General features: G+C 33.2%; 1 protein-coding gene across 1 annotated transcript; it reads right to left on the reverse strand.

Annotated features, from left to right (window-relative positions):
• LOC132734302 (lim and transglutaminase domain protein ltd-1-like) lies at positions 1–14,853 on the reverse strand. The gene is made up of 7 exons (XM_060721013.1): positions 14,618–14,853; positions 12,488–12,559; positions 7,110–7,333; positions 5,190–6,208; positions 4,279–4,455; positions 2,732–2,866; positions 1–1,106 (listed from the first exon to the last, which is right to left on the reverse strand). Exons 2-7 carry the CDS (start codon positions 12,554–12,556, stop codon positions 1,087–1,089), a joined length of 1,644 nt encoding a protein of 547 aa, XP_060576996.1. The 5' UTR covers positions 12,557–12,559; positions 14,618–14,853; the 3' UTR covers positions 1–1,086.

A 14,853-nucleotide genomic window follows, 5' to 3' on the forward strand; every position in this document is an offset into this window, starting at 1 on the left:
TGGATCCTGATCAGACTGCGCGGATGCGCAGGCTGGTCTGGATCCATGCTGGTCGCAAACGCACTATGTTGGTTTTGTCGTGACGCGGCTCATTTATATTATCTGTCATATATTGCGGTTTAGATTGTAATGTCCGTCCAGAGTGCACCTCCAAATTAGGCGGAGATAAACGCCTTTAGTCAGGTACCCCAATGGAAAAAGATACACCACAAACACATGTCAGTATATTCTACAATTTTCTATTTTCTTATTTTATTAATTTGTCATGGAAATGAATGTCATTTCCAAAGTTACAATTTTCTTACATTAGCGTATGAATATAACGACTTTATGACGTCATAAGATGTGCAGAAGTCTTAGTGTATAAAATAGGAGTATACTGTAAACGGAATTTATAATATACAGTGTAACCTCTACAGAGTGGCCCACTGTATAGCAAGTACAGTTTCAGTTTTTCCTAATTAAGACTGAGCAATAATTACAACTTCTCTTGAGCAACACCTCACAGCAACAATAAAAGTGTTGTTTTTTTGTCTCGAACAGGGTGTTGCTCTGCAGAGGATGTTTGTACTGTGGTTAAAGTCATTGATTTTTTACTGTTATATATTGTACAGATTAACATGTTAGTATAAAAGTCTAACCATAATCAATATACAGTAGTTGTTTAGTAGTAAAACAGTTACAAGTGACTATACAAATGTACTGTGATACTTGTTTAAACGTTGACCCTGCCTACATTTACTACGGTAACGTACTATAAGGGGAATGAACTTCAGACTTGCCAACCGTCCGAATGAAGCAAAGGTTAGTTTTTTCCACACCGTTGTTCCGTTTTTTGGGGTTTTTTGTTGTTGTTTTTTTCCTAAAAAAATAATAATCGAGCAACCATCTTGAAACGAACACAATGCTATAATTCTAGCGAGTTTCTGGAGTATTAAATTCAATCCATTAAAAAAGCCTCAAATTTCTTTCAGTTTTTTTTTATCGGACTTTGCCATCACTAATAAGGGAACATGACGTTGCGCAGTTCACTACATGTATTCTCTTAATCCTAAAAGCCTCCATTCTTGGTGTTTTTTCCCCTCTTTATTTCTTTCGTCCTGAAACTATATCATAAAGAACCGTGTATGAAATAAACAAAATTTACAGTCACGAGCGAAAATCATTATTAAAACAAGAAGTATCTTTTAAAACGATACTCACCGATGTAAAACTTTTTAACATGCACTATTATGTTATTTCTAAGTTTTCAATACAAAAAGAAATGTTAGCAAAGCTTGCTTAACAATGAAATAATAATAATTTCTTGTAGCTAAGAAAATATCCATTTTGTATACATTGAAATTAAGTTATAGCATATTGATATTGGTGATTTTTCAAATATTTAAGGTGTCCCTTTTATTTGATTTACGTTTCACTTTATAAATTTTGTATTCATTTACAAATTAACCTAAAAGTTAAAGAACTATCCTTATTGCTGTACATTTTATTTTAGAACTATCCTTTACGTTTTAATTTAAAGTGGTAAAACTATCCCTCACATTTTTTCGTAGAGCTAGAATGGTAAGAACTATCTTTAGAATGGTTAGAACTGTCCTTTACATTTTATTTCAGAATGACCAATGGGATTCACAGATTTCAGTTTGTAATTTTAAAATGACAAATGAAAATTCTTCTTATATTCAGCCCTTCCCTGTTAATTTTACAGGAAGACAAACTGCTGACAGATGGACGAAGTCCGAAAAATAAAACTTCCTAAAATCATGACGTTTGAGGTCCCTCTCAATTTCTTAGGCGATTGTTTCTTAGGTGGACGCTACCAGCATCCATTTTTGGAATTGTCTATTATAAATAATGAGGATATCAGGATGAAAATTTAAGTGCGGTTCAAATAAGCTATAACCTTTGACCCTAACAGCATACTACCTACCCTCTCAAGGAAATGTAAACAATGCAACTAAATTTACAGCATGTTATGTGCAGGCTTAATGATTATCGCTTGGAAAGAAATGTATTTGACATAATTTCAAAATAGTAAGTTTCTAAAATAAGGAAAACATGGTTCAGCTATATAAGCAATTTGTACCATTAGTACACTAAAAATAAAGAGCTTTTGAGAAATAAAATAACTATTTTTGGGCTTAAAGAGGACTAGTCTACAATTGGCACATTTTCGATCTATGAGTATTTCAGATTTCAAAAACAATAGAATTCTATCATTTAAATATTGTAAAAAATTGTGATAGAAATGTAAGTGATTTAATATGAACTTTTATATGGTTAATGTTTGTTTGGTTGGGTTTTACCTCACACCAACAAGGCATAGGTCATATGGCGACGTTCTAGCTTTACTGGAGGAGGTAGACCTCAGAGGCACAAACGGGCACCTGATTAGAACCACATATGTTTCGTAAACTAGTTGGATAGCCATTGTGGTCCCTTGTGTTGGTGGCACGACATAGATCAACATAGACAGTAGTGTCTATTCTAGGAGGGGGCATGGGGTATTCACCCATATTTTAGAGAATTCCCCCCTATTTTTTTTTCAGAAGGAGGAAAATTTTACATAGAGAAAGAAGGAAAAAGATCAACTAATGTCACCCCCCCCCCCTTGTTTTTCAATTCCTAGAATAAACAATGTCTATAGACATGTACATAATCTGTATAATTATTAATGGTATCACAGACTTTCCTTTATCCCATTCATTTTAATGAGCCTTTGATGATTTACCTTTTAATTCCTCCACTTCTGATTGTGTAGTTTGTAGGATTTCTAAGAGTCTGTTCCTTGTCTCCGTCTTGGATTGTTTGTGAAGTTTACATCGTACCTCCTTTTCTCGTTGTTTAATAATTGCATTATTTCTTTCTGAAATATACAGCACAGACTGAGATTTATCAAAATACTCTTCTATAATATTATATAACAATATATAATGATGATATAATATGATATGATATGATATGATATGTTACTATGAATAAATGACTCACTAGTCAATTATTGTATAATATAATATACAACAGTTAATTTAGGAAATAAAATACATTGTAAAGGTCCGCGCAAAATACACAGAAATGTCGCGGTCAAAATGACCACTAAAGAAATGTCTGCCAACGCGAGACCCGAAACTTACAGAACATAACAGCAATTTTTCAGAATAGATATCTGATAAGAAATGAAAAGAAACTAAATAGACGAATAGGTTCAATCAGCTCAGACGTGAAACAGTTCTCGCACCCGCAGTATCTATGAAAGCAGTAGACTCAATGATCGAGATGGACCAGAGAATAAATCAGAACTGAGATAAAATATGTGGCAACTTTTGAAAGCTGTTCTATACATCAGTTCATACCTACTTTTGTGTGTATAAGAACTGAAAAAGGTTAATCCCACAAGAGCATTGAAAACGCAAAAGCAGTTTGAATATGTTCACGAAAAGTGCAACAACTTTCACGTCCTTCAGCAGTAATTAACCTTTTAAACTATAAGCGATGGAATAAATTAAACCGATGAACCAGAAAGAAAACTAAAACAACACTGAGAAAAGGGACAGAGCAATTTTTTTTAAATCAGCTGCCACAACGTTTGTTGTGAGTATAATAAACTCTGGAAAAAAGGGGATAATAGTACTGCAAAAAATAAACGAAAATTGCAAAGTCGTTTTAATCTAATCTGTTCGTGATAGAAAATAGAAATGGCCACGAATCTACAAATGAACCAGCAGTCAGTCTGCAACACAAGAAGAGTTGACATCATTGATTTGAAAAGACCATGTCATGGATAGAAAATGTAAGCTATGTTCAAATGGTTTCAAGTCTACGGAAATTACACGTAAGATATAATCATAATTATCAAACTCTACATTGAAATCAAATTATCCCTGAATTAAACCTTACTAAAATTTAATATAAATCAGTTAATATAAGATTAAAAACCCTGGCCGAGTGGTCAAGACCAACTACCCTGCACCTCTGTGGGGTAGAATGCCTCCAGTAAAGCTGGAAAGTCGCCATATGACATTTACAGCGCGGCGCAAAAATTTACTAAAACACAAATTAATATAAAACAATTTTTGTTACGAAAAATCCCTTAACGCAATTGTTTAAGCAAAGTATACGTATTAACCGTGCTTTATTGACTTTGCTCATCGCTTAATGTACTCATAATAAAGTTAAGCGGTTTTGTCACATTTGTCTCTTGATTAAGATTAAATTTTGTTTAAGACTGGACTGTATTGAATCTTAATAGACAGTGTCACATGTTTTTCGCAGACTTACTTTCGTCTTCATCAACTTCTGTGGTAACCAAGTAAGCGGCAACTGGTTTGGCTTTCTTCGCCTTCTTGTCCTTTTCGTCCTTAGCAGTTATAAATACAGTATACTCCCCGTCATTTGGAACGCTGGCATTGACCGTTAGTGTACCAGTTTGTTGGTCTCGAACCACTTCGGTAGTTCCTAGGATGAGAAAATGAGAGAATAGGTCCGATAACCAGACTATTTCGGATATTTCAAAATTATAATTTTTCGAGCAATTTTTAATAAACCAAAGTCTGAAATATATCCACAAAACTTGTCTGTTAGGTTCAGCTCACGACTGAGGCAACCATTGCGGCCTTGTTGTGAAATATCTTTGCTACACGTTTCTTTCATAAATGAATCGCAAGTTAAAACTTGAAAACAACTTATTTCTGGAACAACATGAAACGCCAAACAAGTTTCAAACCATTTTATCGTACAATTTATGCACAGCGGTTCATGTACGTGTTACAAAGTAAACAAAAAAAGATCTCAACCAAAATAAACAATAACTATAAGAAATCCAAAGTTTTTCGTTAATAACCAGTATGTTGAAATTATGTGTATTTACTATTTGCTTTTAAAAAAAATAACATCTTGCATATTGCATAGAGAAAAGAGATTTGCGCTGTTAAAATGTTTAAAAAAATGAAAGCCTTCTAAATAATGAATATGTTGATCTGTTTACATTAACGTTTTTTTTTTTGTTGTTTTTGTGGTTATTTTTTTATTTTTGTTGTTATTTTTTTGTCATGGTTCACATAATATAGAAATACTTCATCATTCTTTTATATTGTCATGGCTTTTTTTCTAAAACACAGGATCAATTCGAGGAATGTACATGCATTGGCGGTATCATGGGTATTATGAATTATACAAGATTTTTAAATTACCTTCAAGAAAAATACTAATCTGATCATCGTCAACTTCGTCACTTCCGCTCATCAACATCCGGGCGCCGTATGTCATGTTCCTACTAGGATCATCATCTACTTTGAATTTGGCAATCGTCCGCTTAGTATTTCCCTTGTTCGGCGGCATATTAATCTTGGCGTCCGTCAGAGAAGAATGCAGAAGCCCCGCCTCTTCCGCCTCATAACCACAACCATAAGCACTTATGCCTTCATATGTTGGAAAACGTTTGCAATTTTCACAGGCATCTTTACATATGATTTTGAATTCACAGCAGTTCCGTTTCAGATCCGGTTCTTGCATAAGACCCACTGCTAATCGAAACCAGAAAGTTCCAACAACCGGCAGACGAATTTCAAACTGAATTATATTTCTGTTTTTTCCGCCACCAATTTGATATAACACTAACTGTTTCGTGTCCTTGACCTCCAGACCATTACTCGAAGTACCTTCCATTGCAAGCTCGTAAGAGAAATCTAAATTCTTTGCTCCGTCCTTTTCACACATTATTGAAACAAAACATTTTCCTTTTTTAGAATGTAAAATACATGACTTCTCCTCATTTAGCAATTCCAACTTCATATCATAAAAACCTTGTCGCAGGTCAGGTAAAGATAGGAAATCGTTTACATTCTTTATCAAAACTTTACCGTTGTTCTGAGGATCCTGCCACTTTATCTCGTCTGGAAAACATCGAGTTACAAAAATGTCGGGAGCTGTACAAAACCAAAAGTCATTCACCATGTACTTTGCTGTCCCTTGTCTTCCGGTCCTGACTTTAAGTCTCTCTCTGCCATCTTTTTCAATCTCAATCTCACCACTATGTTCATATCCGACAAAAGCTTGAATTGCCCATTGTGGATGTACCAGGTGCCATTTGTCGTCTGCTTTGAACGCTAACCATGTATTATTTTTCAGGTAGTCAGAATCACCATCTCCCGCCCTGTAACGGATTGCTTTCGCTCTTCCGGTAACCAGTTCGCATTCTATTCCAGCATAGCTGAAGCATAATGTATCGATACAAATGACGAGGTTATTTGTAATCAATCAATTAAGATATTTCATGTGCAATTATTTTGATATTTAGTTATCCTCGCATAACAGGAGGAACACAAAAGCTTTAAAAATAATAAAAAACATAAATCATAAATACAAAAAAATGCATATTTCAGTGTTTTTCACGTAATGTCAAATGTAAACATTATTCAAAATACTAGTAAGCAAAAGTTGTGTTTGATTTATTCCTTAGAATGTTTGTTTTGTTGATTTATATTATATTCAAGTTCCATTAAGTCCCTTACAGTTCGCCAAAGTTTGTCTACCAATGAAATCGCTCTATTTTGTTTAAATTTCCATACAGTGCTGTAACTCAACTGTATGTATTAAATACGTTAAATGAGCCGATTTAAAGGACTCCGCCTATTTACATAGTGCAATCGGTTTGAATAGACGGGTCGCTCGAAAATTAATTTCTTAAAACTCTGTATATAACCTATAACCTATAGATACACATTACAGCAAAGATTAGGCGAACAATTAATATTTCTGTCTTATCTGGATACAAATATAATAGGATTTAAGTTTCATGCGCACTTTTCACTTACATTTCTTAAATTTTGAGCTCGAAACCTGCTGCAACCGGAAGTGATTGGCCTTTGCCTACAGTATAAAGAGCCCGGACAGTCTGCACTGCGATAACCAGTCTATGCTGGTGGTAGCTAAATTGTTTGGTTCTTCGATACTGAAATCCTTTCAACTTTGAATGGACTGTTACAAATTCAACGCGGAACATATCTATTACACAAATTGAACATGCTTTTGGTAAGTTGATGTATTTGGTAAGAGAAGTCCATTTTATATGAAAAAAAGAATATAAAACATACGTTGTGGACTATACCTACCCACAATATATTTTGAAAACTTCAGCAGCAGAAATTCTTCTCTCAACAAGCTGTTGTACATAAAAGAGAGGTGTATTGTATCTGGCACGTGAATTATCAAAGGACTGATTGTGAGCTATATACACCAACATCCCACGGACCAGGTACAACTCCCCATGCCCACGGTCCTGTTTGGGTGTATGCAGCTTAGTTATCAATTTTTGGAAATTGTCAATATTCTCTGCCTGTACAAAAATATATCAAACACACCGATGTGACATTGAATAAATGCGCATATAAACACATGTGATTTAACTACATATACATGATCATATATTGCGTATTTCGAATGAACGCTCATTTGAATAAAAGTGTTAACAAAAAAAACTCAGCAATTTCAGATGTTTACTTTGGTGCAATCAAAATAATAAGAAATCTTTCACTTGATGTTACGATATGTGCCTGTTAACATAGGAGTCATGGGCTCGAGACCAAAAGGGTCACCAACCCCTTTGTCTAATTATTATGTAAAAAGTATATATCAATCCAGGAAATGAACCCGAAGGAAACTGGTAAAATCGACAGACTTCTTGTTTCTATAATCAATTTCTTTAAAGCTGCATGCCTCCAGATGAGCCAAAATATTTTAAGAAAATTAAACTTGGAAAAACTGTACTAAAAATTTAAAAAAAAGTAAAAAGATTAAAGATTCAAGTGATAATTTATATTTTATGTGCAATAAGTGTGTTTTTGCAGTATTTATCACCATATTTCTACTGTGTTACTACCGCAGTAGGGGCTACTTTTGCATATTTTAACTTATCTTTTTGGTAATTTACGTGGATTATTAGTGCCGATTGAAATGTGTCAATTACGTTCTTTGTTCATTTCACAATAATTGACTTTTAGATACATTTCCAAAATTTTCATGAAAATTAGGATGAATCTTGAGGCGTGCTGCTTAAATTTAAGCTAATCGACAGCATACTGTAGGAATCCGAGCTAAGGGGCGTCTTCCAATCGAAACAACTCAGCATTATCCGAAAAATAAGGCCAACATTTTTTTATTAAATGTTTTACGGGACATTTTTTTTAAAAATTGGGTCGGGGGGATAAATAAAAATAAAATTCAATTTTTTTATCAGTCGACCACAAAATAAAAATAAAATGACAAAAGAGGTGAATTTTTTTTATTTTCCATAATTTTTTTTAACACTCCAAAAACAGATTTTTTATCCATAAAATCAATGATTATTTATAGTTTTGAAGTATTTTTGACATGATTTTTTACAAAATTATTGAAAAAAAAAATGTTTTAAGTCACTTTTGCTTTTGTATTATGTAAATATTCAATGCTGATCTAGAATTTGTATTAGTTTGTCTTTCCGCATTTAGGGCAAACATGCCACACAACTCCAAATTCATTGTTTAGTCCCTTCATTTCAAGAGTATCCAAACAAGGTTGTATTGCCACTCTCAAGCTTTACAATACTGACACAAGCTTGCAACCTGATTATAGTGATAGAACAACAAACCTATTATAAGCTTACTGATAGTTTCCTCTTGGGAATCCAAATTAAGTTCCTTACAGGATTCTTATCCACAACATCACACAGGGAGAGTGATTTGAGATCAAAAACCCTAAACCATTCACAGAGGTACAAACATAATATTGTACAATGTCAGTTTCACAAGGTAAATTGAATCAACAACTTTATATTATCTTTAAGAGAGTAATTTCTGTGTGCAAAAATATTTTTGTAATTTCTGAAAATTATTCAGATTTTAAATGATTAATAAAATGAAAGCCATTGACAGTAAATAGAAAATCAAATTGCATACATTGTTACAAAATCAGGGTTTTCTGCAGAGAATTTATTACAGGCAATTTTTACAGAAATGTCAAAGAGGGCTTATGCTCATAATCTTACATTGAAAAAGGCCAATTTTCTCAATATTGATCTAGTAAAAAACTTCTTAAAATACACATAACTACTGGTCATGATATTAAATGTTACAGATGACTGTGTTCAATTATAAACAAGCCTTGTATTTCAACAAGACAACAACAACAAAAATCTGTCCACCAAACAACTCTCAGGAATTTATTATTTTGGTATTATAAATTGATCAGTTGTTTTCAAAGATTCATAATAATGATTTTTATTATCAATTTACTAACAATAAATTTTAGATTAAACAAGTGGCCTTTTGTAAACAGTGGGAAGTAACTCTGTCCAATAGATCATTTTTTTTTTTGGTTTTGTATTTGTAGCTTCACTTCTAAGCAAAAACTACCTTGTCTATTAAAAGTAACCTTTAAATTTAATGACGACTTTAAGTACCAGTTGACGAGATTTGGGCATACCTTTTGAAAACTGTCCTCTTAACTTAAAGTTATTAATAATTGTTGATAAAGCATATAAAGGATGTTGAAATAACATGTGAATTAGGTTCTGTTTATGTAAAGCGTAAATATATATGTTTAAGATCATATGATATTTTGTATTGTAACGTATAAAAATATAAATGTGAATTAATAAAAATCAAACTTAAACTTTAAATATATTATGCTAACCATTGCTAATCATGGAGCGATATGACTGAATTACAATTGTAATCACATGATTGTTAGATAAGGCGCGATCTAGTTTGAAGTCAGTCCTACCAGTCCGCATAGCTCAATCGGTTAGAGCGCGAGACTTGTAATCTCGACATAGTGGGTTCGATTCCCGGACTTCAAATCGAGGTCCCGTTTATGAGTGCTTAAACACTTGGCACATTAAGGAACCAGGGGAAGCTTCTGGAATAGGGGCATCTTTCTGTATCTGACTCTTGCACTATGCTCCAAAATATAAAATGACTAATACTCTTCTGGAGGACTCGCCCATATGGGTAACCGGTGGCGAGTATAAATAAACTTAAATACACACAGAAGTCAGTCAGCTGTCGTCATTTATTCAAGACAGATTGCATGGTACTGAATGGTGATTGGCCCCGACAAAATTAAACTTAACTAGTAAAAGCAGGACTTATCCCAAATGATTTTGTGTGAATTTGTTAATGTGCTGGTTGCTCCACCACCACCTTCTTCGTCTAAAGGTAAAAAGAAGGAACCAGGGAAGGCAATAGTCTTGACAAGTACATATGTACAGCAAGAAATTGAAGCAAAGGAAAAGAAGAAACAACAGGATATAAAATTAAAGGAAGAAAGAAAACAGCCATGATTAACCAAGAAGATAATAAAGGAATTATTTAGAAAGAAAGAGAAAATGAAGACGAAAAAACTGAGCTGAGAGAAAAACAAAGAGAAGGAAACTTTTTCAAATGAAAAAAGGACAACTAAAGTTACGTAGGAAAGTTGAAGCCCAACACTTATAGACACACAAGACACAATATCAAAAACATTATTTTTGAAAAAATTACACTGATTTTCTTTTCTCTTCAGGTTTAATGAAGAAATTTGTCCTAACAAACTTTCAAATAGTTGGAATGCACCATTACGGTCGCCGGGAGTTAGATCGACTGGGGTCATACATAGTTGACATCGAGGCTAACAACTCATATGATCCAACCGCCGTGACAGTATATGATGGCCAACGTAAAGTCGGCAGTCGGAAGCGAGACGGCGGGAAGGCAATTCACGAGGTTATAACCGCCAACAAGTCTAAATCAAAATACTTCCTTAGACTTATTGAAGAACCTACATGACCTAAGGTGCTGTCAAGACGTGTTGTACCTCAACAAACATGTGCTATTGTTTTTGAAATACTTAAAACAGATATTGAGTGAATAACACAAATGGTAAATAAGCACAGCATAATATACGCAAAAGTAATGGAATTGCCTTCAAAACGTTCAACTTAAAATGTCAAGGTCATGGCTCTTCGTGTTCATGCTAGTTTTTCGTTACATGTAAATTTGTTCTTTAAAAGCATTTCATATTATTTGTGTTCACTATATTTTGCTGGCTGTATAACATTTAAATATATATAACAACATTTCAATAGTATTTTTTTTATATCAAACTACGTACATATCATTGTTAAGCTTTAAAATTTTCTTTGATATTGTCAGAGTAATTTGCAATAAATGGCATTTTTCTGGTTTTAGATTCAATAATTTTTTTAAAGATTTAATCAGTTCTTCATGTTAACAAGATTGTTTTTAAAACACCAGAAAATTTGACGACTTTAGGTCCCCATTGACGACATTTTGCTTCATGTGTTGACGACTTAAGGGTGCATTTGTCCTATGGTCGTCAGTGAGACACCTGTCTGGTTTCCCGTCTTGTATCATAAATGTTATTTATACAGCATGCGTTAATTTTATATTAAAATGGCCAGAAAAGATTCAAGTTGGATTTGATGACAACAAGGAACCAGTGCATTAATATATTTCGTTGTGGTGGCGCGTAAAGTATTCAAAAGTGACGAGTATAGGGCACTTTACGTTACGAGTTGAATTTCGATTACTCAATTTTCTCGATATGTCAAAGTAAAATGCAAGTCCAGATTTTCCCCTTATATTTTTTATAAAAACCTATACTGTACATGAGTCTAAATTTTAATATGTCGAAGTTTCCGTTCGTGGTAAATCGAGTAATATTTCATTCTGACACCTTAGTCGATCAACGGCTTTGATCCCGTGCCCATTTATTTTTTTACAACTGTTCTGAAAGTGAAGATGATTCAAATCAACTTATGCAATAGATGTTCATTACCAATCGGGCTTTCTAACAGCTTTGCAGGCTATCATGTTTGATAAAATGCTCTAATACTTATTACTCAAATTGCCATAGTTGTTTCCAAAAAAGCGAACTTTCATGACCCGGTGTCGCGTGATATTCACACGGGTTAATTTATTACAAACTTGTTAAGTTATTGCCCTTCCCTTTTGTTACGCCTATTGTAACATTCTTGTAAACATCAAAGGGCCTAACTTGTCATTTGTGTTAAGCAAGTTTCTTTGCTTTACCAAGAATCTACATTTAAATAAAAGTATCGTTAACAACTGAAATAAAAACCTTGTACCATACCGAGTAACTTTTAATTTTGACAGAAGTGGGTAAGAGAGGTCGGCGGACAAAATGAAAATAAAATTTCTTAAATTAACTTTTATTTTAATTTGATTTTCTCTAAAAATACGGTCGGCGGTCCCGTAAAACATTTTATAAAAAAATGTTGGCCTAACTGCAAAGATTGAGGTTCTCTATTTAAACTACAACACGTGTACCAAACTCCTCACAGCGGTTACGTCACGCTTTGTTACTGTACAGATCAGGGGAAGTAACCGCTGCGAGGAGTTTGCACGTGTACTTGAAGTGCACTGTATCAAAGTGACCTCCCTTTATAATTCTCAGATAAGGGAAGTAACCGAAATCTTACGAAACTCGTTACCTTCTTTGCATTTTCATCTATGTAATAGAAATTCACGTCTTGTTCACTGTACGAATGCAGCCTACTCATGTTCTGTGTCATGTAAATGTAAAAAGAGAAAATTATGAAAAAACAACCTCCACATTCAAATAAAAAGAGTAGAAAGCGTAAAAACAGGATATCATGCGATGTGTTCCTAGAAACAGATTAAATATTTTTTTTTGCTAAATCAGTCACAGAATTGCTTCATTACATATACATTTGTATTTGATTTATAAATACAGAATTGATTTAAGTTTGGTTGTTACGGAAGCTTTAAGCTTATGGACACATTCAAATCCGTTCCTGGAAACAATTAACCAGCAATGAGCAATGGGTGTAAAGATTCTTGCTTATGGAAACAACGACTTGCCCCTGACCGGGATTGAACCCGTGCGGCTAGCGATCATTAGATTTCTAGTCCGACGCGTTAACCACTCGGCCTTGCCGCCACACATATATTTAATTATGTCTCGAAAAATAAACAAGAACTGTCGGAGGACAGTATTGGCTCGACTATTCAAAATGTTGTTACAAGGGTCTTTTATTGAGTACAATAATGCAAGTTACCTATGAATACATAAAATTGACAGAAAAGGTACAAAGGCTTGTTATAAAGATGTTTTATCAAGTAAATCACAGCTTTATTATTATGAATTCTAAATGCATATGTGAAGTTTTAAATAAATATCTTTAATAGTTATTGAGATATGTAATACTTTCATGTAAACATTTACCAAGAGACTAAGTAGAAAAGGGGAGATGAATCAGCCTAAATGCGAGTAGAGTTATGGAACTTGGTCAGTAACATACAATTATGACTCTCCAATTATGACCCTAAGTACATGTGTAAAGTTTCAAGTAAATATCTTTGAAGACCTTTAACCTTTAACCAAAATTTCTAAGTTTCAAAGGGGAAAATAATTCTGCAAATAATGCAGGCAAAGTTATGCAATTTTGCAAACTGATGTACATTGTTACTATAAAAAAGTATTGTAAATTTCAATTGAATATCTCAAGCAATAATTGAGATATTTGACTTTACAAAAAAAAAACTTTAACCAAAATTTCTAAGTTATAAAGGGGCATAATTCTGTCAATATTATAGGCAGAGTTATCCAACTTGTCAATCTGATGTACGTTGTTACTATAAATAAGTATTGTAAGTTTCAATTGAACATCTCAAGCAATAATTGAGATATTTGAATTTACAAAAAACTTTAACAAACGCCGACGCGGACGTTGGGGCGACTACAATGCGAGTAGAGTTATGGAACTTGGTCAGTAACATACAATTATGACTCTCCAATTATGACCCTAAGTACATGTGTAAAGTTTCAAGTAAATATCTTTGAAGACCTTTAACCTTTAACCAAAATTTCTAAGTTTCAAAGGGGCAAATAATTCTGCAAATATTGCAGGCAGAGTTATGCAATTTTGCAAACTGATGTACATTGTTACTATAAAAAAGTATTGTGAATTTCAATTGAATATCTCAAGCAATAATTGAGATATTTGACTTTACAAAAAAAAAACTTAACCAAAATTTCTAAGTTATAAAGGGGCATTATTCTGTAAATATTATAGGCAGAATTGTCCAACTTGTCAATCTGATGTACATTGTTACTATAAATAAGTATTGTAAGTTTCAAGCAATAATTGAGATATTTGAATTTACAAAAAAAATTAACCAAAATTTTTAAGTTAAAAGGGGGCATTATTCTGTCAATATTGTAGGCAGAGTTATCCAACTTGTCAATCTGATGTACATTGTTACTATAAATAAGTATTGTAAGTTTCAATTAAATATCTCAAGTAAAAATTGAGATATTTGAATTTACAAAAAACTTTAACCAGCGGACGCTGACGCCGACGCCGACGCTAGGGCGACTACAATAGCTCTCATATTCTTCGAATAGTCGAGCTAAAAACGAAGATGTTTAATGCATTAGAGCTTTTGCGACATTTTGATGTTCTTCTACTTAGTAATAAAAGGTAAGAATATATACAAACATTAGTATGTCAGAAATAAACACAACAATATATGCCGTTATAGTATTAAAATAAGTCTTATCACATATTTTGCTACAAAAAATACAAAACTTTACAAACCTTTTTTAAAGATCTGTACTTTAATTACACCTATTACGTTTAATAGTCCACAAATATTTATGCAAAGTTTATCCTAATAACGTTATATTTGTAAACATAATTATAGTCAATACACGATTTTCACGTCGACATTTTATTCAAAAATTTGAAATTGAAAAACATACATTTAAATTCCAATTCCGTTAAACTGAGCGATAAGAGGGGTAGATGTGTTTGAAGATGATCAAATAAGATTA

Source organism: Ruditapes philippinarum, unplaced genomic scaffold, assembly GCF_026571515.1.
Source record: "Ruditapes philippinarum isolate M1 unplaced genomic scaffold, ASM2657151v2 ctg51_1_1_1_1, whole genome shotgun sequence".
In the NCBI taxonomy this organism is placed as follows: Eukaryota; Metazoa; Mollusca; class Bivalvia; order Venerida; family Veneridae; genus Ruditapes; species Ruditapes philippinarum.

Excerpts from the sequence above, each read along its gene's own strand:
- LOC132734302 (XM_060721013.1), bottom strand. The coding sequence starts at position 12,556 with ATGAGTAGGCTGCATTCGTACAGTGAACAAGACGTGAATTTCTATTAC. Across the intron at positions 7,334-12,487 it reads TAGATGAAAATGCAAAGAAG|GCAGAGAATATTGACAATTT; the intron begins GTAACGAGTTTC and ends ATTTTTGTACAG. Across the intron at positions 4,456-5,189 it reads GATTAGTATTTTTCTTGAAG|GAACTACCGAAGTGGTTCGA; the intron begins GTAATTTAAAAA and ends TTCTCATCCTAG.